This window comes from Oncorhynchus tshawytscha, linkage group LG30 (genome assembly GCF_018296145.1).
Source record: "Oncorhynchus tshawytscha isolate Ot180627B linkage group LG30, Otsh_v2.0, whole genome shotgun sequence".
NCBI classification, from domain to species: domain Eukaryota; kingdom Metazoa; phylum Chordata; class Actinopteri; order Salmoniformes; family Salmonidae; genus Oncorhynchus; species Oncorhynchus tshawytscha.
The window spans coordinates 35408341-35434560 of record NC_056458.1 but is presented as its reverse complement, the minus strand read 5'-3'; the positions used below and the strand labels follow the sequence as shown (position 1 = coordinate 35434560).

At 41.4% G+C, this 26220-nt stretch overlaps 1 protein-coding gene across 8 annotated transcripts in view; it reads right to left on the bottom strand.

Moving 5' to 3' along the window:
• The window catches only part of LOC112228341 (CMP-N-acetylneuraminate-beta-galactosamide-alpha-2,3-sialyltransferase 4), a 48352-nt gene extending 27501 nt beyond the window's left edge, over positions 1-20851 (bottom strand). For 2 of the 8 annotated variants that reach the window (XM_042308977.1, XM_042308976.1), the window contains exons 1-4: positions 18038-18183; positions 15632-15717; positions 3555-3626; positions 2739-2814 (exon numbers count right to left, since the gene is read on the bottom strand). In XM_042308977.1, the coding sequence (XP_042164911.1) occupies positions 2739-2814; positions 3555-3576 (98 nt within the window). In that variant the 5' untranslated portion in view covers positions 3577-3626; positions 15632-15717; positions 18038-18183. Of the gene's footprint in view, positions 1-2640; positions 2712-2738; positions 2815-3554; positions 3627-15631; positions 15718-17125; positions 17559-18037; positions 18185-20588 lie in introns of those variants that run through there. The other 6 variants (XM_042308972.1, XM_042308975.1, XM_042308970.1 and 3 more) reach the window with 6 other exon arrangements.
• Positions 20852-26220: the final 5369 nt, after the last annotated feature.

The window sequence follows — 26220 nt, the reverse complement described above, 5'->3', positions numbered from 1 at the left end:
GGGAGGTCCGTCTAGTTCCTCCACCTCCATAAAGGGGAGCTTGAGGTCTTCCTCATGCGGTGGCTCGCTTGCCAGAGCGGGGTCGTCTCCCTCCTCTGGGTCCGACTCGGGCCCAGTGGACACCTCTTGTGGCGGGGGTTGGGTTGCACAGGCCACCATCTTTTTTCCTTTTCTTCCTACCTCCCGTGCTCGCCTCCCCAGGTCCTTCCTCCACAGTGCCTGGAAGAGAGGGCAGTCTCGACCGAGGAGAATGGACACGGGTAAGTTAGGAACAGCTCCCACGCGTATCTGGCACTCCCCCTTTGAGGTGGTTATCCTCACCAGCACCGTTGGGTACCTCTTCGTGTCCCCGTGTACACAAGACACTGTCACCTCCTCGTCCCCCGGTTCCTCGTTCCCCTCTCGTGTGAACCACTGCTGGTAGGCCTGGGTCACCATGCTGCCGGAGTCCAGCAGAGCGCTGGTGTCGATGCCATCGATTTGTACCAGAACCATCGGAGGGGCCGTCTCGGTGTGCGCCCAACAGGAAGTGACGTAACTCGCCATCCGGGTTGTCCCAGAGTTGGGGGGTGCGGAGGGCATGGCCTCCTCCCGGACGGGACAGCTCCACGCGAGGTGCCCCGGCTCACCGCACTCATAGCAGAGTCTCTGATCGGGGTCCAGCAGCCGCCGGCGTCGTCGGTTTGAATCACCCTCCCGCTTCACAGCCTTGGCTGGTTCCGTCCGGGCCCCCTTCAGCTCTTACAAGCCACACCGTGCTTACATAAACTCTGCCATCCTCTGTAGCACTCAAATCCTTTCTTCGCTCGGGCCCCTCTCAGCAGGTCCTGGGTGTTCTGGTGAATTTCCACCGCTGTCAGCAATTCCTCCAGGCTCTGGGGGTTCTGCATGCTCACCATCTTCTTCATCTCGTAGGGCAGGGCCCAAAGGTATTTATCCAGGACAAGTTTGTCGAGCATCGGGAGGGACGGTACTTCCGTCAGTAGCCAGCCACACCAGGTCGCTTATCTGCGCACGGGGGGACAGGGTGGGGTCAAAGTCCCAGTCGTGAACCAGTTGTGCACGGCGTGCGAGATTGAACCCATAACGGCTTAGTATCTCCCGTTAGAGTTCCTCATAATTCGCGGCCTGGTCAGTGTTCAAATCAAAGTAGGCCTTCTGGGCCTTCCCAGAGGTAGGGTGCCAACAGGCTGGCCCACTGGGGTTTGGGCCATCCTTCCCGCTGTGCCGTCCTCTCGAAGGTGCACAGATATGGCTCCACGTCATCTTCCTTCCTTAATTGAATCAAGAACTGACTCCTGAGCCCTCCCAACCTTCAACTGGGCTACCTCAGCTACCAGTCTGCGGTTTTGTTGGAGCTGCTCCTCCAGCGCTTGCTCCTGGAGAGCCTGTTGCTTCTGCTGGCTGAGTATGAACTGAGCCACCAGCTCCTCCATGGTAATCTCCGCACACTCGACCCCACGGCACCCAAATCTATTGAGTTCCCCGCATCTCCACCATATGTGGTAAACCGTGGGGTGTTGGGTTGAGCGTGCAGATTGACACAGAGACAGTGAGGCTTTAGTCCGCAAAAACAACTTTACTAAGACAGAAAATAAATATATAAAAAAATAACTTAGGTTTTGCTTCAGTCTTCCTTCCTGTTTCCGCAGGTAGCTAAAAGCTAAATTATCATGACACGAGCTGAATTAAATGTAAAAGGCTTTGAAAATAAAAAGCTTGTTTTTGTGAGAAAAGTTTGAAAAAGAACAGGAATTTCTAATTAAAATATTCCACTAAAATATGAAAATACTACATGTCATGTCTCTATGTTGTTTTATGTCCTGCGGATTTGAGACAAAAGTTGACAAGTTCAATGGGAAAGTGAGCCTGTCAGGTAAGCCATTAGCCTTAATTCTGGCACAGAATCCAGCCTAGCTGACGCAGTGCAATTTTCTTGATTTTTGACCACTTTTTTTTCTCTAGTCTCCGTTGATTTAGTCACCGTAATTCTGCTATCATACAAGGGTAAAAACTCAAATAACCTTTGAACAGATAATGACAGACGTGGTTTGGACTACTGGTTTTCTTTCTTAGACGATTATCTAGACAATTAACATATAATTTTACCCATTGGTCAAAAGATGCAAATCCTGAACTTGATGGGATGGTCTGGTCGAAGCTATCTGTCATCGATACTGCTCTATGTTTCTCTTATACGTACAATTTGTAATGTTCTGTAATTGTTCTGTTTAGATAGCTATACTGAATAAAATGTGCTGCTTATCGAAGTCTAGCAGACCCACTTATCTGACATTTTGGCCAAAAAGATAACGTGCAAAGGAACGTTGTGTTTGCATTTGGCCAACACCTCATGCAAAGAGACTTTGAGCTTCTCCTCTGTCTTTCTCTAACAGTGCCTGGTCAGGGCAGCCCTGAACCAAGCTTAATCTCTCCCCCCAGCTGTGCTAAAGAGTACATGGGTACGTCCCAAATGGCACCCTATTCCCTATACAGTGCACTACATTTGACCAGGGCCCATAGGCACTCTTTTTGACCGGAGCCCTATGGGCCCTGGTCAAAAAGTAGCACACTATATAGGGAATAGTGTGCCATTTGAGACACAGCCTGTATCTCTCTTACAAGCCACACCGTGCTTACATAAACTCTGCCATCCTCTGTAGCACTCAAATCCTGTCAAATGCAGAAGGACCTTGAGGAGGACCAGGTGGCTGAATGAAGACAAAAGGGAGGTTTACCTCTGAAGGAAGAAATGTGAATAGTAGTAGGACACACAGCACAGCAGCAGCACAGGTACAAGTACTCTGGACCATGCTGCAAATTAACACAGGGAGGTGATTTTAATGTACAGAAACCTTTTGCACGCTTCACAGCACAGCATGCCATACTCGCCTGGGTCAAAATCCGTAAAAGAAAGGCAGACACAAAATAATTTCCCTGGTGGTGTTGAAGACACAAGGGCATTTGTTATTTCAATTTAATGCAATAAAATATTTTTCACTTGCCGATTTTGACCCAGGCGAGTGCAACATGCTGTGCAATGCTGTGACACAAATAACAAAAAAAGACTGGTCAAACTCAAGCTCTGGGGGCTGTATATATCAATCCAGGATCCGTTTATCCTTTCAGATAATAATATATGAGTCATTGAAAATCTGAACTTTAAGTGAACTGAACTTGAACTTCAAGACAGTGAAAACTTCCTGGAATTTGACTAATGGTAACGGAACGGTTTTTCAACACATTACACATAGCAGAGTAGCAACAAGACAACGTCTGGGGTGCTTATTAACAATAAGGCGTTACAAGCAACACATTTCAATATATTCACAAAGAAAAGCCCCTTTTTTTTACTAACCTCCTCTCACATTTGAACTGACTAATGTTAAGGAAAACCCAACAGCAGAATATACAATAACATAATACCATGACTGGTTTAGTCATAACTGACTAAATTACCTGGCATTAGGTTATCTGAAATCTGAAGAGTCTGTTCATTCTCAAACTGATAGAATTGGATATAATTAATTGAAATACTGGTTTAAATCACTTACTTTTGGTGTTCTTCAGAGACATCTTCACCTGCTCCTTCTCATGTCTGGAGTGTTTGTGGTGATGGTTTCACCCTGAGTGAGTGAGTGAGTGAGTGAGTGAGTGAGTGAGTGAGTGAGTGAGTGAGTGAGTGAGTGAGTGAGTGAGTGAGTGAGTGAGTGAGTGAGTGAGTGAGTGAGTGAGTGAGTGAGAGAGTGAGTGAGAGAGAGAGAGAGAGAGAGAGAGAGAGAGAGAGAGAGAGAGAGAGAGAGAGAGAGAGAGAGAGAGAGAGAGAGAGAGAGAGGAACATCCCATTTAATAGATCGCCCAATCAGCTAGCCACCAGTCAGCTGTAACAACTGCCCTTTTCCTCCCTCCCCTCATAGGTTGGTCTACACACACACACAAAAGCTCTCTCTCACACACACACACACACACACACACACACACACACACACACACACACACACACACACACACACACACACACAAGCTAGGAATTGCCAGGGTCCTCACAATACAATATTATCACAATACTTAGGTGCCGATACGATATGTATTGCGATTCTACATGCTTTGCCATTAAATAATGTGATTTTATTGAGATTCCATAGTCCAAACATATTGGGACATGAGAGAGCCATAATAAAATGTTTTGGTCAATCATGGAAATAAAAGTGCTGAAAACAAATTGGCTCCTTATTTAAAAAGAAGATGGAGAACAAGCTATGAAGGAAAAATACTGGAGTTTTGGTGCAGGTACAGCCAATTAGTGCAAAAATAATACTGCGATATTGTCAAAAAGATATCTTGTGAAAAATAATATTCCGATATGTAACAACAATTCAGCATCACTAACACACACAAATCTAATTTTATTTGTCAAATGTGCCGAATACAACAAGTGTAGACCTTACCGTGAAATGCTTACTTACAAGCCCTTACCCATCAATGTTGAATTTTTTTTAAAGAAAATATTTGCAAAAATAAATAAACACAAAATAAAATAAGCTAAAGTAACAGTAACGAGGCTATATACAGGTAATACCAGTACCTAGTCAATGTGAGGGGGTCAGAGCATGTGAGCGGAGTTGAGCAGTTGGAAATCTCACTCATGGAGCTGTGCTTGCAGACAGCTCCAGCGCTCCATGTGGCATTGAACATTTTAGCAGGATTCTTTCTCTTCACAACTGGCTACGTGATTATTGCAGCTCAATGGGTGTAATTTTGTTGACAATTTTGATACCTTTTGGAAACAAAACACGTTTTATAAGGAATATGGGATCCAACCAAATCATTTGGGTTCCTGGATCCTTTCACAGCATTATAAGGCTACGTTGAGACAATGACTTATCAATGCCCCAAGCCCAAATACGTTAATCCCTACCATTGTGTCTCTGAGTCATCATAATGCTTTAGCAAATGTACATTATACCAGGGGCGTTGGTAGACACAATGTAAGTAACCTAATTTATGTCCCTCTAACTGCCCTGAATGCCTCTGCTGATCCTACAGCTATTGTATGCAGCAATCATGTGCCTATGAACCAGATTTATGATGTTTGTACTGAGGTGGTGTGCCCTAGTAGGAAGGCCACTGTGTGCAGCTCACCCTGCACTAACATAAGTAACATGAGAATATCTACTTCTGCTAAGCTTCCCAGTAAAGCAATGAAAAGCATCACAGAACAGAGCTCAAAATAGCCCATGTTAGCTTAAGAAACAAGGTTCATGAAATTAATAACTGGCTAGTAACAGATCACATTCATATTCTGACTATCTCTGAAACTCACTTAGATAATACATTTGATGATACAGTGGTAGCAATACAACATTATAACATTTACAGAAAATGTGCTTAAAATCAGTATCCAGATCCATCGGATGTAGTGATCACAATATAGAAGTCATATATAGGAAAACCAACATTCCAAAGGCTGGGTCTAATATAGTGTATAAGAGGACATACAATTCATGTTGTAGTGATTCCTATGTTGTTGATGTAAAGAATATTTGTTGGTCTGTGGTGTGTCATGAGATGCAAACAAACGCTGCACTTAACACATTTGCAAAATTGCTTATCCCAACTACTAATAGGCATGCACCCAATAAGAAAATGACTAAAAACTATTAAATCATCGTGATTGATAAGGAAGTGAAAAATTATGGTTGAGAGGGATGAGGCAAAAGTAATGGCAAATAAGTCTGGCTGCACAACCGACTGGCAAACATACTGCAAGTTGAGAAATCATGTCACTAAACTGAATAAAAAAGTAGAAACTACATGATGAAACAAAGATAAATGACATAAAGAATGATAGTACAAAGCCTTGGAGCACCTTGAATTAATTTTTAAAAAGGCAAACGCTTATTCATCACAAAACCGACTGATATTGCCAACTACTTTAATGATTTTTTTCATTGGCAAGATTATCAAACTTAGGCATATGACATGCCAACAACAACCGCTGATACGACAAATCCAAGTATATCTGAACAAATTATGAAAGACAAACCTGTTACCAACCCTAAGTAAAGTTTTGAAAAAAATGTGTTTGACCAGATACAATGCTATTTTACAGTAAACAATTTGACAACAGACTTTCATCACCCTTGTAGGGAAGGACATTCAACAAGCACAGCACTTACACAAATGACTGATGATTGGCTGAGAGAAACTGATGATAAAAAGATTGTGAGGATGTTATGTTAGACTTCAGTGCAGCTTTTGACATTACCCATCATAGTCTGCTGCTGGAAAAACATATATGTTATGGTTTTACATCCCCTGCTATATTGTGGATAAAGAGTTACCTGTCTAACAGAATACAGAAGGTGTTCTGCAAGAAGCACCAGTGACTCGGTCTATAAAAAAAATGGTCAGATGAAGCAGATGCTAAACCTCAGGACTGCTTTGCTATCACAGACTGGAACATGTTCCGGGATTCTTCCGATGACATTGAGGAATACACCACATCAGTCACTTGCTTTATCAATAAGTGCATTGACGACGTCGTCCCCACAGTGACTGTACGTACATACCCTAACCAGAAACCATGGATTACAGGCAACATTCATACTGAGAGCTGCCGCTTTCAAGGTGCGGGACACTAACCCGGAAGCTTACAAGAAATCCCGCTATGCCCTGCGACGAACCATCAAACAGGCAAAGCGTCAATACAGGGCCAAGATTGAATCATACTACACCGGCTCCGACGCTCGTCCGATGTGGCAGGGCTTGCAAACTATTACAGACTACAAAGGGAAGCACAGCAGCAAGCTGCCCAGTGACACGAGCCTACCAGACGAGCTAAATCACTTCTATGCTCGCTTCGAGGCAAGCAACACTGAGGCATGCATGAGAGCATCAGCTGTTCCGGACGACTGTGTGATCATGCTCTCCGTAGCCGACGTGAGTAAGACCTTTAAACAGGTCAACATACACAAGGCTGCGGGGCCAGGCTCCGGAACGGATTACCAGGACGTGTGCTCCGGGCATGTGCTGACCAACTGGCAGGTGTCTTCACTGACATTTCCAACATGTCCCTGATTGAGTCTGTAATACCAACATGCTTCAAGCAAACCACCATAGTCTATGTGCCCAAGAACACAAAGGCAACCTGCCTAAATGACTACAGACCCGTAGCACTCACATCCGTAGCCATGAAGTGCTTTGAAAGGCTGGTAATGGCTCACATCAACACCATTATCCCAGAAACCCTAGACCCACTCCAATTTGCATACTGCACAAACAGATCCACAGATGACACAATCTCTATTGCACTCCACACTGCCCTTTCACACCTGGACAAAAGGAACACCTATGTGAGAATGATGTTCATTGACTACAGCTCAGCGTTCAACACCATAGTACCCTCAAAGCTCATCACCAAGCTAAGGAGCCTGGGACTAAACACCACCCTCTGCAACTGGATCCTGGACTTCCTGACAGGCCGCCCCCAGGTGGTAAGGGTAGGTAACAACACAGTTAAGCAGTCCTCCAGGACTCTTTCCAGATATGGGCGTTTAGATTCGTGTTTAGTGGACATATTCCCTACAAAGTGGAGTGGTCGTTCACAACGACGTGATGTGCCATTTCTGTTCAAGGTGAAAGCAGATCGACTTTTCGGATTTTGAGTAGGCTTGGCTTGATCAAGCGGGCCCTGGATATGGTCTCGAGCAAGATAAATTTGAATTTTAACGTCCTTGCTATGGGTGTTAATTCCTGCGAACCTGGTGTCCGGTAATTCCCCGTCTAGTCCTTTTAGTCCTTTTCTATCTTTTACCCTTTTCTCAAATGTTTCTCACTTTAGTTCTTCACGTAGTGGAACTTCTAGAGAACATTGGTCTACATTTTGATCGACCTTTAACCCTTTGTTACCCTTGTGCTCTGACACTTTGTGTGGATCGGGTGCAGTAGTAGTCGTTTCGGTAGTCGTTTCGATGGCGACGTACTTTACAGTTATTTTGACCGCAGAGGTTATTGGAATCGTGGTTTCGTGGTAGAAACCGTTGTTGAAACCGTCAACGCTCCAATACCTGATAATGCACCCTCTAACTGGAGTGAGTGCTCCTGGTCAAACTTCAAAACCGAGTGGTCAGGGCTCTTAGCGTTGTGAACTTTTGATGCCTCAAAAGCTGTGCTTGCATTCTCTCTGAGTTGTAAGATAGGCAAGCCAACGCAGGGCCCAAGTAGGTAATGAAGGTGGGATACATGTTTGATAGAAACATTTGTTTGAATGGTAACAGCTATTCCATTCCGGTTTCAGTGAGTAGACCAAAGTAAGCTGAACGAAGCCTATGATAATAAGCTTGTGGGTGTTCGTTCCGAGCTTGTTTGACGATGTTAGCCAGTTAGCTATCATGTTTGCGAGTCGCAAAACCACTGAATTCTACTTTCAAAGCTATGGCAAGTTTAGCGTAGTCATTTAGCACGTGTTGAATGAACCCCGTCACGTGTCTATTTGATGTTCGCTTCAAAAGGTAAACTCTGTCAGAACCCGTAGCATCCGGTTAGCCATCCAATGCGTCCTCTATGTCAGCTAGGAACGTCTCAGTATCGTTTGGCTGACTTGGAACAGCATCAAAGGTGGGGAAATTCTTGACCAGTTTGTCAAGGTATTCTGCGGTTGGCTTCCTCCCGTGGGAAAATTGGGGCCGAAAGGCCAAGAGGGGAAGCCAAGCTTTGGCTTTGTTGGCAAAGAGGCACCATATTACTCAGTGCCGAATGGCCAAGAGGAGAAGACTGAGGGACACATGAGGGAGGCAGTTCCAGAGATAGCAGAATTTTTCCCTTTTCTGCATTTGTCATTGGTTTTACGGTTCTCTCCACCTGTCCCCTTATGTCTACCATTACCTGCTCATGCTTCAGCTGTGCACTGCGGTATTGGACCAATGCCAATCTCAGATGGCAAGACATCAGGGCTAGACTGGAGAGAACATTTACGAGGCCCGAGCCCGATGTTTGATTTTTGGAGAGCGTTGTTCGCCATGTCTGCTGTTTTTCCGCTAATGGCATAATTAGGGTTGGTATCGCTGCTGAGGTCAGAGATCAATCCTTTTATGGGTGGGGACTACCCCCTCTGATAGCTTGCACATTATTAGAACATTTGAAAGGAAAAATGTTTTTCCCATTTTTCCAAAGTTTGGTTTTGGGATATGTTAGAAGCTGCAAAGACAATTTTTAATGAACCATCCATACTATACCAGTAATGTGGGAGTCGGATGTGAATGAATTTGCAAAAGTAAATTTGATTAATTAATCAATGATAATGATTAATCATACCTGGATAGGCTATCTGGGAATTAAACATTACTTAACCTGGGAAATTGGTTCATCTCTGTTACTATTGCAACATTTAAAATGTATCATTTAATTGGGAAGAACCTAAAAAGTTATGTTTGACAATTGAACCTATTAAATTGAATGAGATGATGATACCCAATCAATTGGGATTGCCTGGATTATCATAAACGTGTAACCAGAGGTTTAAATGTTAGGTTACATTCACCACTAGGTTCACCTCTCCCTAAGGCTGAAGCCCCATGGGATTCTCGCTGGAGGCGGGACTTCCGTCAGTACTGGGGTTTACTGAATGTGCTTTGCAAATGCAAATTTTACTGATTGATCCATTTTAATGATAAATCAAACCTGTATAGCCATTTGTGAATTAAACTTTAAATTAACTTGAGAGCGTTCCTTCATGTAGGTTAATGTGGAAAAAGTTTAAATTGTCTCATTGTAGAAACCCAATCAATTTGGATATTATTTAAAAGGTCCACCTGAAAAGGAAAATCTGGTAATTCTACTTATTAGTTCAATTGAATGAGACATTGATATCTTAACGTGATCCACGTTTGGGTGTTACATAATTCCTTTTGAAGAAAATGTACTGCCGAATCTTCACCAGCAGGGGGTCACTGATTGCAGAAAGCTGAAATCAAACGGAAATACCAAGGGCGGCACTTTCAATGTGACACAGGGAAAACAACATGTCTGCTTTCCCTTTGTTAGCTTAGCCTATCATGCTAAACTTATCCTATTTGTACAGAAATCTCACTTCCAAGCACAAAATAGGGTGATTTTACTTATAACGTAATTACGTTCAAACCATTTCTCTGTGTTATTTTTTAGATGTTTTAACCAGAACGCACGGCAAACAACGAAGTGCACCGTGTTCTACTCGCGTGGAAATGTGAGAAAGATAATTATTGCTCGTCAAGCTAATATCTACTCAATTTCAATTGGCTGGCTCTTTGTCCTTGCTTGAGAAATTAATAATGACTGAGCCTACCCGGTTCTGAAATGCGGGAGGCAGAAATTGCCCACATTTGGCCAAACGCTCTGTTTCTCAAATTTCTATAAGTAGCTGGATTGTATCCTAGCACTAGAAATGTATTGCTAATGTTACCCACTGGCTACGTCAGAAACCACAGCTATTCTTATATAGCACAGGGAATTCAATAACACATTGAACTGGATTTTTACTAGTGACGTCTCACATTAACCCATTCAGCATACTTTTTGCTAGCATTATATTACCGGAGTGCATCATACATAAAAACAGATACGCCTGTGGCCTACCAACACTGGCTTAGCTCGGTAGGTGGACAGATCTATCCTCTAATTTCTAACCTTACTGGCTCTATGCCCTTGCTCTAGAAATTAATATTGACCGACAGAAATCATACAGTTTGGCCTGACGGAAGAGTCCCTAGTGGGCTTAGCCGATATGACAGCTTGGTGGACAACAGGAAGTGGGTGTGGACTGAGAAAGAAACTGGAAAGACCAAAGGGATCACTACACACAGTTGATAATTATATTCATTGAAATGCTAATCCTTTTCACATGAACGCTCACTCATTCGGGAATAATTGCAATGAATATATATTTACGCCCATGTGTTGTTGTGATCTTCTCTGTTGGCATCCAGTCCGTCTGGTGGAGAGTTCATTCGAGTCTCTCTCTCTCTTTCAGTTTCCCTGAAGATCAAAGTCTTTAGTGGTTAGGATGGATACTTCAGAGTACCATCTCTTCTCATAGAATAGGTGTTTCGGCGGTTGTCGGTATTCTTGTCCCAGGTTTACATAATTTCTAGCTGCAGACTAGTAATTAGTATCTATGATTTGCGCTTATTCTGTAGGGATCGATAGTCTCAGAGTTTAACCATTTCCAGCCGTGTAATTCTCCACGTGGTATGGTTTTCTAATCTTGGTACTCAAACCTGTGCCACCTCAGTTTACATCAAGGTATGCGTGGTCTAAACTATTCACAATCACAGCTCACGCTGTGGGTTTGCTCAGTCTAAAGAGGATTTTCTTAGGGGCTTTTATTTGTAAAAGTAGAAAAGGCACCTGATCATGTCTATGCTCACGTTAAAGTTTAAACATCACATTACATAATTTCACAAATAGTTTCATCATTACTCATTCATTTTATACAAGAATTAGATGCAAACCCCATAATTGAGAAATGTACCCATTCAGAGACATATTTATGTGTGTTTCCTGTCCTCTCTGAGGTCACCAAATGAAACACACTCATCATAATGTCCCTTTAGTGTCCACGGACCATTCCCACCATCTCACAAGTGGACATATTGTTTTTTCCCATTTTGGGGATTTAGGAGTTCGGCCACGTGAAATACTTTGTTCACTCTGTGGTCTCTCTGCATGAAAAGGGGGAGAGTTTCCACCAGGAATTTACGATCTGAGATAACAGAACCTGGGTGTAGGAGAGAGTGAGAGAGGGGGAACTCACAATCTATACCCAGAAAAGGCCACGTCATGACAACACCTTGCTATATTGTTAGCTAGCTAACTACAGCTACTGACACAGATTGTCATTTTGCTATGTTTTCGGGGAAGAACATTGTTTGCATCCATGAGCTAGCTAGCTTTTTCTATGACCAGCACTGTAGGTGCGCGAGACTTTACCTGTAACGGTCGTCGTATGAAGGAGAGGACCAAATCGCAGCATGGTAAGTGTTCATCTTGATTTTTAATAAGAAACGTGAACACTGAAACAAAAACAATAAACGACAACGTGAAATAACTAAACCGAAACAGTACCGTATGGAACAAACACTGACACGGAAAACAAACACCCACAACTCAAAAGTGAAACCAGGCTACCTAAGTATGATTCTCAATCAGGGACAACGATTGACAGCTGCCTCTGATTGAGAACCATACCAGGCTGAGCACAGCAATCCCAAATCATAGAAAAATGAACATAGACAACCCACCCAACTCACGCCCAACATAGACATAACAAAAGAACTAAGGTCAGAACTCGTATCGATGAATCGTTGTGACATGAAATACGAGTGATAGTGTAATCAATGTGTAATAACTATGTAAAAAAGTATGAACGCGTTAAATTATTATGTAACGTGCAGTCATATTCAGGTCCTGATTGGTCAACAAGCTAATTTGACACGTCAAATAGTGTCATTTGACTTGTATCTGTTTTCCACATGCAAAGCCCAAAACGGCATTCCATAGAAATCCTGATTGAGAATGAAACAACAGAACGAATGAACAACGAAACAGTACAGCAAGTAAGTGAAAAAAACAGGTTTTGATAATGTTTTACTGGTAATGTGGACATACGTAAATGCCAACAATATAACTTTTTGGTCTGTGTGGTGTGTGTATGTGTATGTGTAACCTTTTTTTTAACTAGGCAAGTCAGTTAAGAACAAATTCTTATTTACAATTGACGGTCTACCCTGGCCAAATCCGGATGACTCTGGGCCAATTATGCGCCGGCCTATGGGACACCCAATCACGGCCAGATGTGATACAGCCTGGATTCGAACCAGGGACATTAGTGACGCCTCTTGCACTGAGATGCTCCGTCCATGTGGGTGTGTTAACTATTTAACTGTATTAGAATGCTTAAAAGGCTGCTAAAATGTTAAACATCGGTTTATCGTTATCGTTTTTTTCTGGCCGGGAAAATATCGGATATTGGTATCGGCCAAAAATGTCACATCGGTGCATCATATTAGTTTTGACTTAAATTTGCTTGAAAATCTATGGCAAGACTTGAAAATGGTTGTTAAGCAATGATCAACAACCAACTTGACAGTGCTTGAAGAATTCTGAAAAGAATAATAAGCAGATATTGTACAATCCAGGTGTACAAAGCCCTTCGAAACGTACCAAGAAATCTCACATGTGCATTCACTGCCAATGGTGATTCTAATATGTATTGTCCCAGGGCATGTAAATGAGATATTGTCAATAAATTAGCAAATGTTTTCACTTTGTCATTGTGGGCTATTGTGTGTAGATGGGTGAGAATTGGTTCTCCATCTCCATTTTGAATTCAGGCTGTAACACTAAAATGTGGAATAAGTCAAGGGGTATGAATACTTTCTGAAGGCACTATCTGGCTAAATCATTAGAAAAAATAATTGCACCTATATTTTCTTTAAAGCTGATTTTTGGTTTGTAAGTGAATGTCAAAGTGACGGACATTTGTGGCCTTTTCTCATTTGGGAAAAGTCTGTCCTCCACCCTCTCTCCTCCATGACCAGGAACCCGATAAATGGTAGAGGAGATGTCAATTTGTTAACAGGCGAACAGAAGAGTGTCCTCCCCTCCTCGATAGCCACTTTTCATCGAGGATAAACATGCAAGTCCTTTGTGGAAGAGCTTTAGTTTTTTCTGAGGAGAAAAACATGCACACGTTGAAAAACATATAATTTATCTGTAAAATGTCTGGCACAACTAACTTAATATGTTTTTATCACTTTACACATTTATTTTGGGATCCACCCCTGTAAACGTCATTCATGCGACATGCGACTGGAGAAGTAGAGTAATTTCATACAAGCATATCTTCGTCCACATTACCTCACCTCGCTGCCACTCCACGATTACTTTTGGCCTTTTTAAAAAGGAGGCGAGAGAGGACGGAGGACAGGACACAGGATTTTAGCAAATTCAACTGCGAAAAGGCCTGTGTACCAAACCACCACCATTCTCAATGTGTTCCTCCCTCTGAGGTCCTACCGTAGTAGTGTTGTCGTGTTTGGGAGTCTAGACACTACAGCTTGCCGGCATCCTTGAACTTGCTGAGCAGGCCTTGGTCAACCCGCAGAGAGAAGGAGAGGGAGCGACTGTGATACTACTGGGAGTCTGCCTGGAGGTTCTAGATCAAGTCCGAAAGCAGGTGGGCATGCTCCACCCCACAGCCCGGGGCCTTGTAGCTCAGGGCGGTGAAGTGGATGTGGAAGTGGTAGTAGGAACAGCTGGTAGTGGAGGTGCACCTTCAGCTTACTGGCTGCCAAATAAACAGTCAGTAGTCCTAGGAAAAGTAAGTCCCATCCCTCTAACAATCATAATACGCTCAACAAGCAAGGTATAAATATATCCTATAAATCACATTGGCTACGGATGCCTGTCTGCATCAAACTTTAAACATTTCATCAACTATTAACTTAGTTCCGCCTGAAGCTTGAGCTAGTGAACTTGAAACATTGTATAAAATATTCTGGGCTCTCAGAGTTTCCTGCGCCAGTGAGCTTGGGACAGACACAGCTGTAGGCTATTTGCGCAAGGGATAAGAAACAGTGCTTGACTTGGGCAGGAGTTCACCAGAGCTGAGTACCGGCACCTCAAATTTTCTACTGCTTGAGCTCTTGTTCCTCTTATAGAATATTAGCTCAAAGGTAATGTGGAGCTCCTGCACCTACATATGAACAATACCAGCACCCAAAATGAGTACCGGAACCTATTTCAATCCAAGTCAAGCACTGATAAGAAGTAATCAGGTAGGCCTATTTTATGACGTTTCCACTGGATCAGAACATTACATTTTCACCTTTCACGCTGAGTGGTTATCGAGTGGTTATCGAAAGGGAGAGGTGGAAAGATTTTTCAAATACATTGAGGAACTATTCTAATTCTAAATCATCTTAAAACATACATTGTTTGCTTGCTGTTTGAGGTGAAGAAAACATTACTTTGAGAAGCTCCACAGGTCATTAGTGGTGGTATGTTAAGCCAATCAGAAATACTATCAGATCCCCAAATGGGATCTGATATATGCCTCCATTTGCCTCCATTTGCGCACAGGCCAGGTAGCCTATAGGCCTACCTCTATGCTTGCACGTTCTTACTCAACATTGACAGGAGCGCTCCAAACAAAAGACAATGACTAATCGACAAACCTAAAGTTGAGTGAGCTAGGACGAAAATAGTTAATATAACTATTTGTTCAGCACTTTTGAAATGTACAGCGACAGAATTCAGAAAAAGGGGCCAGTCTTACAGTATTCTCCCTGTACACCAAGTCAGAACCGCAAGATAAATAAAGGGGGCATATAGGCAGACAATGAAAGTTCTTTCAATATTCAATGATTACATTTCTCTAAAACAGGCTATAGGCTACATGTGCACCACTAAGTCAGAACAGTAGGTTAAGTTATGAGGGGGAAAGGACCACATTATTAGGGTGAGGCACGTAGGCTACTAACAGCTAACTACACAACATACACTTAGTATCACTTTCTTAGCTACAGTATGCATATCTCCCTGTCATATTACATAATTTATGCAGCAGCATACAATATTTGTTTTGACTCACCTTGTTGTGCTGTCCTCACTTGAAAAGAAAGGTGGTGCGGCCGTCCTTCTTGCGGGCAAATGCTGGCATCAAAGAGACCCTTAAACCTAAATTTGGACCACACATCCACTCCACTGAATAGCAGGCTAGTGATTGCTTTCCAACGTATGCAGTTAGCCAATGATTCCTTCCAAATCACTCATTTTTTAATTTGCCATTTCCAAATAGTTCTGTAATATTTATGTCCAATGAGCACCAATACATTTTTTCTATAATTTCTCTTCATATGACAAGGATTTAAAAGGATTTGCCAGTAGATTGTGGACTTGATTCATGATGATGACTGCTAGTCTATCTTGCTAGCTAAGATTTTGAAAGTATGAGCTACAATCAAAGCTACGGTAGATATAATGTGATTTGACGTAATTTTATCTGCGACCTTGAGCCTTCTTGGATGGGCACTTTGAATGTAACTCTATGGTAAGCACCCAAGGGGCTTGGAATTGTTGTCCCCATGAGTGACATAACACTGAGTCAATCACGGCGCAACTAGAGATCATTACCAACCCCGACACTCTGTATATTCCCGCTGGCTGACTCACCACCACAGAAAGCAATGAGCTTGGCTAACACACCTGCATGTTGGAGGTGCCTTACTCAAGAAAGCAAAAAAAGAGACCATTTTCGTATGCGGCAAAGCTGTCATAAAGGCAAATGGTGGCAACTTTGAAGAATCTCAATTATAAAATATATATTTATTTGTTTAACACTTTTTTTGTTTCTACATGATTCCATATGTGTTATTTCATAGTGTTAATGTCTTCACTATTTATTCTACAATGTGGAAAATAGTAAAAATAAAGAAAAACCTTGGAATGAGTGGGTGTGTCCAAACATTTGACTGGTACTGTATATATTTGTTTCTGCTCGACTAAAACAATTTGAGTCGACTAACAGCATAACAACCAAACAATCTACTAGTCGACTAATTGGGGTTAGCCTTATTATTTACGCAAAGAAAGATTCTACAAGAGAACATTGTGAGAGCTATTGATTTTATGGTCCTGCCAACCGTCCTAAGCATATATATATATTTTTCACTTTATTTAACTAGGTAAGTCAGTTAATAAGAACAATGCTTTGCGGGTCCAATGCTTTGCGTTTCTGCTTCGGACGGCCTATGTTAAGATTGAAGATTAGTTGGGATTAATAGTGTCATTGACGTCACACGTGGCAGTTCGTATCGTACAGAACACCGTTTGGGATTGAATATTAGGCTATATCGTCCATTCACTGTAATTTCTACAGACAGTATGGCACAAAGCCAATACAACAACAACAAATACAAAAATAAAGCAAAATAGAATGAATGTTGTGTGGTACCCTAAATTAACACATAACTGTTGTACTTGTTGTTATTGCACTTAATAGCACCACCGTCAATTTCGCTAATAACTGCTGCTTTTTAGGAAGATTTTACTTGCAATAACTGTGATATGTAGTTGTTTTACCTACCTTATCTGAATGCACTGACTGTAAATCACTCTGGAATAAACTAAATGACCAAAATGGAAATGAATGTCACACTCCTGAAAATAACAAATGACCCGTATAAGAAGAAAGAAACACAAGAAACTATTGCTGTGTCAGTTGGATGTGAAACATTGACAAAACCGGAAATCACACAGAGGAGGAAACAGCACCAAGACCACACTTGACTCTCTGTAAAAAACAGCATTTTTGATAAGTTCTCTATCTCGCTAAATCACCCATTAAGGTCAGGGGTTGAGCTTTCCAAAATAATTTTCATACCATTGATTGAAATATGGTCATTACTGTGGATCTGTAGTTGTTCCACTCACAAGGTAGTGAAACTCTCACATGGTAGTGAATTTGAGCCTTATTAGCCTTGTTATTTACGCAAAGAAAGATTCTACAAGAGAACGAACATTGTGAGAGCTATTGATTGTATGGTCCTGCCAACCGTCCTAAGCATATATATATATTTTTCACTTTATTTAACTAGGTAAGTCAGTTAATAAGAACAATGCTTTGCGGGTCCAATGCTTTGCGTTTCTGCTTCGGATGGCCTATGTTAAGATTGAAGATTAGTTGGGATTAATAGTGTCATTGACGTCACACGTGGCAGTTCGTATCGTACAGAACACCGTTTGGGATTGAATATTAGGCTATATCGTCCATTCACTGTAATTTCTACAGACAGTATGGCACAAAACCAATACAACAACAAAAAATACAAAAATAAAGCAAAATAGAATGAATGTTGTGTGGTACCCTAAATTAACACATAACTGTTGTACTTGTTGTTATTGCACTTAATAGCACCACCGTCAATTTCGCTAATAACTGCTGCTTTTTAGGAAGATTTTACTTGCAATAACTGTGATATGTAGTTGTTTTACCTACCTTATCTGAATGCACTGACTGTAAATCACTCTGGAATAAACTAAATGACCAAAATGGAAATGAATGTCACACTCCTGAAAATAACAAATGACCCGTATCAGAAGAAAGAAACACAAGAAACTATTGCTGTGTCAGTTGGATGTGAAACATTGACCAAACCGGAAATCACACAGAGGAGGAAACAGCACCAAGACCACACTTGACTCTCTGTAAAAAACAGCATTTTTGTTAAGTTCTCTATCTCGCTAAATCACCCATTAAGGTCAGGGGTTGAGCTTTCCAAAATAATTTTCATACCATTGATTGAAATATGGTCATTACTGTGGATCTGTAGTTGTTCCACTCACAAGGTAGTGAAACTCTCACATGGTAGTGAATTTGAGAGTGGTTACATTACATACATACTTTCCCAGCCCCACCACTCAGCTTTCTACCAAACAGAAAACATTTGTTAACTGCTTGCGATGGTGGCAGAGGTGGTAAGAGATGCCAAAGCAAATTCCAGGTAAATATATAGTCCCAGCCCACTCATCTGAAAGTGGCACATCCTACGTTGTTTGTGACACATTTGTAAACAAAATATAATCTTAATGGTGTCTGTAGGCTGAAGTACCACTGCAATTTGAAATATATTTGAGAGTACTCACGTACACACACACACACAGTCATGGCTAATTTAGAGTAATGGTGAAGCAATTCAAGGTTGCAGTGGGAAAGATGTGCTACCATTGGCTGTATAATACACCAATTGCCATTATACAAACTCACCACTCATTGCCCAGACCAGCACAATCTTAACAGGATCTACATCATCATTATGAAACTTTTCCAGACATTACTGTGTCACCAATAGACCTGCCCCAACAGGATGGAAACAGACCATTTTAGTGAACAATGCTTTCATTTTAGTGAACAATGCTTTTTTTCAGAACCCGGCATCAAGCACATGGCTCCCCACTGGAAAACGGGGTTCATTTCCTGTCTCCACCCTTCCTCCTGTGTCTCCCTCATTTCTATCTCCCCATATGTGTCCATTAACAAAGCCTGATAAAAATACCTTAAAGTAGAGTGGATATTCCACTCTTTTTAAAAAGCAAAGGTCACTTAAAGGTAAAGTAAAAGATGCAAAAACTAAACTTAAGAACAGGAAGCATATAAATAACGCACATAGAACAGATCTACCTCTTCTTAGACTTGCTTTCAATGAGAACGACAGATCTATAACTAAACATTTCTATGTGAAATTGATCAGGTTGATTGTGTTTCACAGAGAAGACAAACACTGCACCTTGAATTTGTATCTCTACATCAGATAAGCATTTTGAAATAGTAGCCTCTAGTCACTCCCTATCAGTTTCTTGAGAAGCACCTGCATCAAGGATAAGATGACTTCAATGTGACTGTTCACAAACAGCCTAAAAAAACGTTGTCACTTAGTTGACTGAAATTCACCCCAGTTGACGAGTCAGAATTGCTCAGTCTCACTTTATGTGATTAGTCACATTTCTACATTCATAACATCTTTAGGATTATGAAAAAATGTGATTCCTCAGGATATATCAAATGTTATGGTGTTCATTATTGTTTTGAAAAATTAAGCACATTAAAAGGGGTCTTCTATTGAGGTCTTTTTCACACGAAAGGTTAAGGTTAGGATTGAGGGAGGGGAAGCTGATCCTAGAGCTGTACCTAGGGAAACTTCACCTTGGGAACCAATAGCAGCAGGCCCAATGCCTTTCAGAGGACTGTAGCAGTGAAATCCTGGATGAAGATCCATAAAATGTTTGCGGCATGGAACTAGCCCATTGTGACGGAGCACACATCAACAAGATTAGGCTTTAAGGCCTGCTCTGTGATCACTTATTTTGACCAAGGCCCAGTGCACTAATTTATAGGGAATAGGCCATTTGGGACAGATTCGATGTATCATTTCAAAAGAAAATGAATACAATACAATGTAGCAAAAGTAACCTCTTTAGCGTCTATCTGGCTGCTATAGGCCTACACACCATATTTAATGTTTCCTCTATTCTACTTGACATGTAATTATCTGGTGCTATTACTACTATAAAACACCCAATCAACATGGTTCTGTGTCTTGATAGTCTGTAATGGGTTGGTGTGTTTGCAATGAATCACACTATTCTTCACCATCCCTTCTTCTCATATTGTTTGAGAACTTTAAGTCCCCAGTTGAAATTAGATTATTTATTATGAATATATAGTTATATGGCATTATCATATTCCTTAATCCAAACATCATCCCTATAAATTAGTGTAGGCTACATTAGTTAAAATGTAATGCTGCAATGTTGGTAGCCTAATAAATGCATGAATTCAATAAATTATACACAAAATACACATTATTCAGTGATGCCATGTGTTTTTGCAACTCGCATTGTTATTCATGCCAAAGATTCAGAATTTTACCAACAGTCCACAACTTGTTACATTTAATAAACATGTATTATTACTAATGAATGTCTTACCATAAATAGATTTAGAAAATAGTAAATACATTTAGAAAACCGAAGAAAAGCCGAGAACTTACCCTGTAGAACCACAAATATTGTTCCCTGTAGCTGTCAGCTGAAGGTAGGTCTATACAGTGGATAAATGCATACAAGACTGAGGGATGGTGGCTATGCGTCTCACTATTCTTTAGAGTCAAATATGACACAATTCAGAAAGATAACAATATTTGAAGACGATGTTTTCAAAAGTACACCATTTGAAACGCTGTTGTCAAGAAACAACTGCTTTTACGCACGATATTGGACAAATACCCGATGACTTCTAGGCTACACTTAAACGCATGCGCCATGCACTGGAAATGTGTCACTACAGAAGAATCTTTCGGTTTTTACCAACTGTACAATGAGAACGGCGCTGACGGAGATGGCTGCCATTTTACGATCCCGTAACTAATTGTGCTATTGTGTATGTTTTTTCGCGTTATTTGAAACGTATTTTGTATGTGTCTTATGACCGAAAAGAGCTTCTAGATATCAGGACAGAGATTACTCACCCCGTACAGGGAGTCGGGCGGGAAGGATTTACTTTAGACGCCCGAAAATGCCCTCATCCCCGTCACTCGCAGGAGAAAGAGACGGAGGTATCAGGGACGAGGGTCCGGGTGCCTTGTAAGGATCCGACGCGAGAGCGAAATCTACCTTTACCATCCAGCATACCACCCTGCATACCACTGCTGGCTTGCTTCTGAAGCTAATCAGGGTTGGTCCTGGTCAGTCCCTGGATGGGAGACCAGATGCTGCTGGAAGTGGTGTAGGAGGCACTCTTTCTTCTGGTCTAAAAAATATCCCAAAGCCCCAGGGCAGTGATTGGGGACATTGTCCTGTGTAGGGTAAGGTCTTTCAGATGGGATGTTAAATGGGTGTCCTGACTCTCTGAGGACATTAAAGATCCCATGGCACTTATCATAAGGGTGTTAACCCTGGTGACCTGGCTAAATTACCAATCTGTCCCTCAAACCATTATGGTCACTTAATAATCCCCCATTTACAATTGGCTCATTCATCCCCTGTAACTATTCCCTAGGTCGTTGCTGTAAATGAGAATGTGTTCTCAGTCAATTTACCTGGTAAAATAATGGATAAATAAATAAAATAAAATATTAGCCAATGTACAATCAATCAATAATAAAATAGACTAACTATGACAACGTCCACTACAGTTGAAAAGTTTGGGGTCACTTAGAAATGTCCTTATTTTTTAAAGAAAATCACATTTTTTTGTCCATTAAAATAACTTCAAATTGATCAGAAACACAGTGTAGACATTGTAAATGACTATTGTAGCTGGAAACGGCAGATTTTTTATGGAATATTGTTAGGGTTGCGTCAATTCGAATCTGGTATCAGGATAAATATGACATTGAGTCACCGATTGTATACTATGTATTTTTTACAGAGTACCACTCTCCATATTGTTTGAGTGGCTGAGTTAGTTTTGACATAAATCTGCTTGAAAATCTATGGCAAGACTTAAAATGGTTGTCAAGCAATGCTCAACAACCAACTTGACAGAGCTTGAAGAATTCTGAAAAGAATAATAGGCAAATATTGTACGATCCAGGTGTGCAAAGCCCTTCGAAACGTACCAAGAAAGCTCACATCTGCAATTGCTGCCAAAGGTGATTCTAACATGTATTGTCTCAGGGTATGTAAATGAGATATCTGTATTTCATTTTCAATAAATTAGCAAAAATGTTTTTATTTTATTTATTTTTTACATATTTTCACTTTGTCATTATAGGCTATTGTGTGCAGATGGGTGAGAATTGTTTATCTCCATTTTGAATTCAGGCTGTAACAACAAAATGTGGAATAAGTCAAGGGGTATGAATACTTTTTGAAGGCACCGTATGTTTAGTATCTGGCAAAATTATTATGAAAAAGAATTTGCATCAATATTTTCTCTAAAACTGATTTTTGGTTTGTAAGTGAATTTCAAAGTGGCAGACATTTGTGGCCTTGTTTCATTTGGTGAAAAGTCCATCCTCCACCCTCTCTCCTCCGTGACCAGGATGTCGAGGAGATGTCAATCCGTTAATAGGCGAACGGAAGAGTGTCCTCCCTTCATCGATAGCCACCTTTCATTGAGGATAAACATGCAGGTCCTTCGTGGAAGAGTTTTGAAATCTCCCAAACCCCCTTTGAATCAGCTTTAGTTTTTTTCTGGGGAGAAAAACATGCCTCCTTGAGCTGGCTGAGCAGGCCTTGGTCAGCCCACAGGAGGAAGGAGAGGGAGCAACTGTGGTAGTCCCGGGAGTCTGCCTGGAGTTTCTGGAAGAACATCCGAAAGCAGGTGTGCATGCTCCACCCCACAGCCCGGGGTCTTGTAGCTCAGGGCGGTGAAGTGGATGTGGAAGTGGTAGTAGGAACAGCTGGTAGTGAAGGTGCACCTTCAGCTTACTGGATGCCAAATAAACAGTCAGTATTCCTAGGCAAAGTAAGTCCCATCCCTCTAACATTCGCAAAACACTCAACAAGCAAGGTAGAAAAATGTCCGGGAGGTCCATGGGGTGATGCACAATTGGCCTAGCGTCGTCCGGGTTAGGGAGGGTTTGGCCGGTAGGGATATCCTTGTCTCATCGTGCACTAGCGACTTCTGTGGCGGGCCAGGTGCAGTGCACGCTGACCAGGTGCTTCCGGGTTGGATGCTTGCTGTGTTAAGAAGCAGTGCGGCTTGGTTGGGTTGTGTTTCGGAGGACGCATGGCTCTCAACCTCAGTCTCTCCCGAGCCCATACGGGAGTTGTAGCATGAAACAAGACAGTAACTACTAATAATTGGATACCATGAAATTGGGGAGAAAAAGGGGGTAAAAAATATATATAGAGTTCACCAGAGCTGAGGACTAGCACCTCAAATTTTCAACTGCTTGAGCTCCTGTTCCTCTTATAGAGTATTAGCTCAAAGTATCGTGGAGCTCCTGCACCTACATATAAACAGTACCAGCACCCAAAATGAGTACCGGAACCTATTTCAGTCCAAGTCAAGCACTGATAAGAAGTAATCAGGTAGGCCTATTTTATGACGTTTCCACTGGATCAGAACATTACATTTTTACCTTTCACGCTGAGTGGTTATCAAGAGTTTATTGAAAAGGAGAGCGATGGAAAGATATTTCATATACATTGAGGGACTATTGTAAATCTCAATCATGAACTTGTTTGCTTGCTGTTTGAGGTGAAGAAAACATTACTTTGAGAAGCTCCACAGTTCATTAGTGGTGGTGTGTTAAGCCAATCAGAAATACTATTAGATCCCCAAATAGGCACATTTATATACCTACATTTGCGCGCAGGCCAGGTAGCCTATTGGCCTACATCTATGCTTGTGCCTCCTTACTCAACATTGACAGGAGCGCTCCAAACAAAGGACAATGACTAAATTGACAAAACTCGTAAATGGAATGAAATAAACCTAAACTTGAGCGGGCTAAAATGGAAATAGTCAATTTACCTATTCGTTCAGCACTTTTGAAATGTACAGCGACAGAACTCAGATCATGGGCCAGTTTTACAGCATTCTCCCAGTACACCAGAACCACAAGATAAATAAAGGGGGCATATAGGCAGACAATGAAAGCTCTTACAACATTCAATGATTACATTTCTCTAAAACAGACTATAGGCTACATGTGCACCACTAAGTCAGAACAGTAGGCTAAGTTATGAGGGGGAAAGGAACCACATTATTAGGGTGAGGCACATGGGCTACTAAAAGCTTACTAGACAACATACACAGTATTACTTTCTTATCCACAGTATGCATATATCCCTGTCATATTACATCATTTATGCAGCAGCATACAACACATTTTTGGGCTCACCTTTTTGTGCTGTGCTCACTTGAACAGGAAGGTGGTGTGGCGGTCCTTCTTGTGGGTAAATTTAGTCATCAAAGATACCCTTAAACCTAGACCATACACCTACTCCACTGAATAGCAGGCTAGTGATTGCTTTCCACCGTATGCAGTTAGCCACTGATTCCTTTCAAACCACTCATTGTTGAATTTGTGATTTCCAAATAGTTCTGTAATGTTTATGTCCAATGACCACCAATACGTTTTTTCTATAATTTATCTTCATATGACAAGGATTTAAAAGGATGTGCCAGTAGATTGTGGACTTGATTCATGAGGATGACTACTTGTCTATCTACTTTATAACTACGGTAGATATAACGTGATTTGATGTAATTTTATCTGTGACGTTGAGCCTTCTTGGATTGGCACTTTTAATGTAACTCTATGGTAGCACCCAAGGGGCTTGAATTTTCGACCTCTCCCCGTAGGTTTTGTGGTGACATAGTGTCCCCATGAGTGACATAACACTGAGCCAAGCACGGTGCAACTAGAGATCATTACCAACCCCTACACTCCGTATTTTCTGCTGGCTGGCTCACCACCACAGAAAGACATGAGCTATGCTAAAATACCTGCATGTTGGAGGTGCCTTACTCGTGAAAGCAAAAGATAGACCATTTTTGTATGGGGCAAAGCTGTCATGAAGGCAAAGGGTGGCTACTTTGAAGAATCTCAATTATAAAATATATTTTTATTTGTTTAAGACTTTTTTGGTTACTACATGATTCCATATGTGATATTTCATAGTTTTAATGTCTATAAAAATAAACAAAAACCCTGAAATGTGTTTACTGGTACTGTATATATTTGTTACTGCTCAACTAAAACAATTTCGCTCGACCAACAGCATAACAACCAAACAATCTATCAGTCGACTAATTGGGGTAAGCCCTATAAAAATCAACCATGAATTTGTGCTCTGTATAAATTGTGATCATTTACCACGAGCTATGATCAATACCAAACCAGATAAATTCCATGGATTTACACAAAGAAAGATTCTACAAGAGAACATTGTGAGAGCTATTGGTTTTATGGTCCTGCCAACCCTCCTAAGCATTTAAAAAATATATTACCCCCTTTTTCTCCCCAATTTCATGGTACCCAATCACGGCCTGATGTGATACAGCCTGGATTCTAACCAGGTTACTGTAGAGACGCCTTTTACTCTGAGATTACTCTGCCTTAGACTGCTGCACCACTCGGGAGCCCCTAATAGCATACACATAATTCATAAACCAAGCACACATCTCATTTATGCTCCTATATCCATGGCCTACTCCTATGCTCTCTCTACACACCGTCCTTTATCTACAAGTTTTCATGCAGCCTCACATGGAAATAACATGTTTGGCAACAAACAGTTGGTCCATTTAGAGAAGGGCTGACTACATCATATCCCAGTGTATAGAACAGATAAGGGCTACACTTACAGTACCATTCAAACACATGGCGACAAACTGTGCATAACACAAAGACAAGGCGGACCTATTATCTGTCATTGTCGCCTATAGAAAAGGGGTCAAATGCTTTGCGGTTCTGCTTCAGACAGCCTATGTTAAGATTGAAGATTAGTTGGGATTAATAGTGTCATTGGTGTCACACGTGGCAGTTGGTATCGTACAGAATACCGTTTGGGATTGAATATTAGGCTATATCATCCATTCACTGTAATTTCTAGACAGACAGTATGGCACAAAGCCAATACAACAACAACAACAAAAAACACGAAACAAAGCAAAATAGAATTAATGCATGTTGTGTGGTACCCTAAATGAACACATAACTGTTG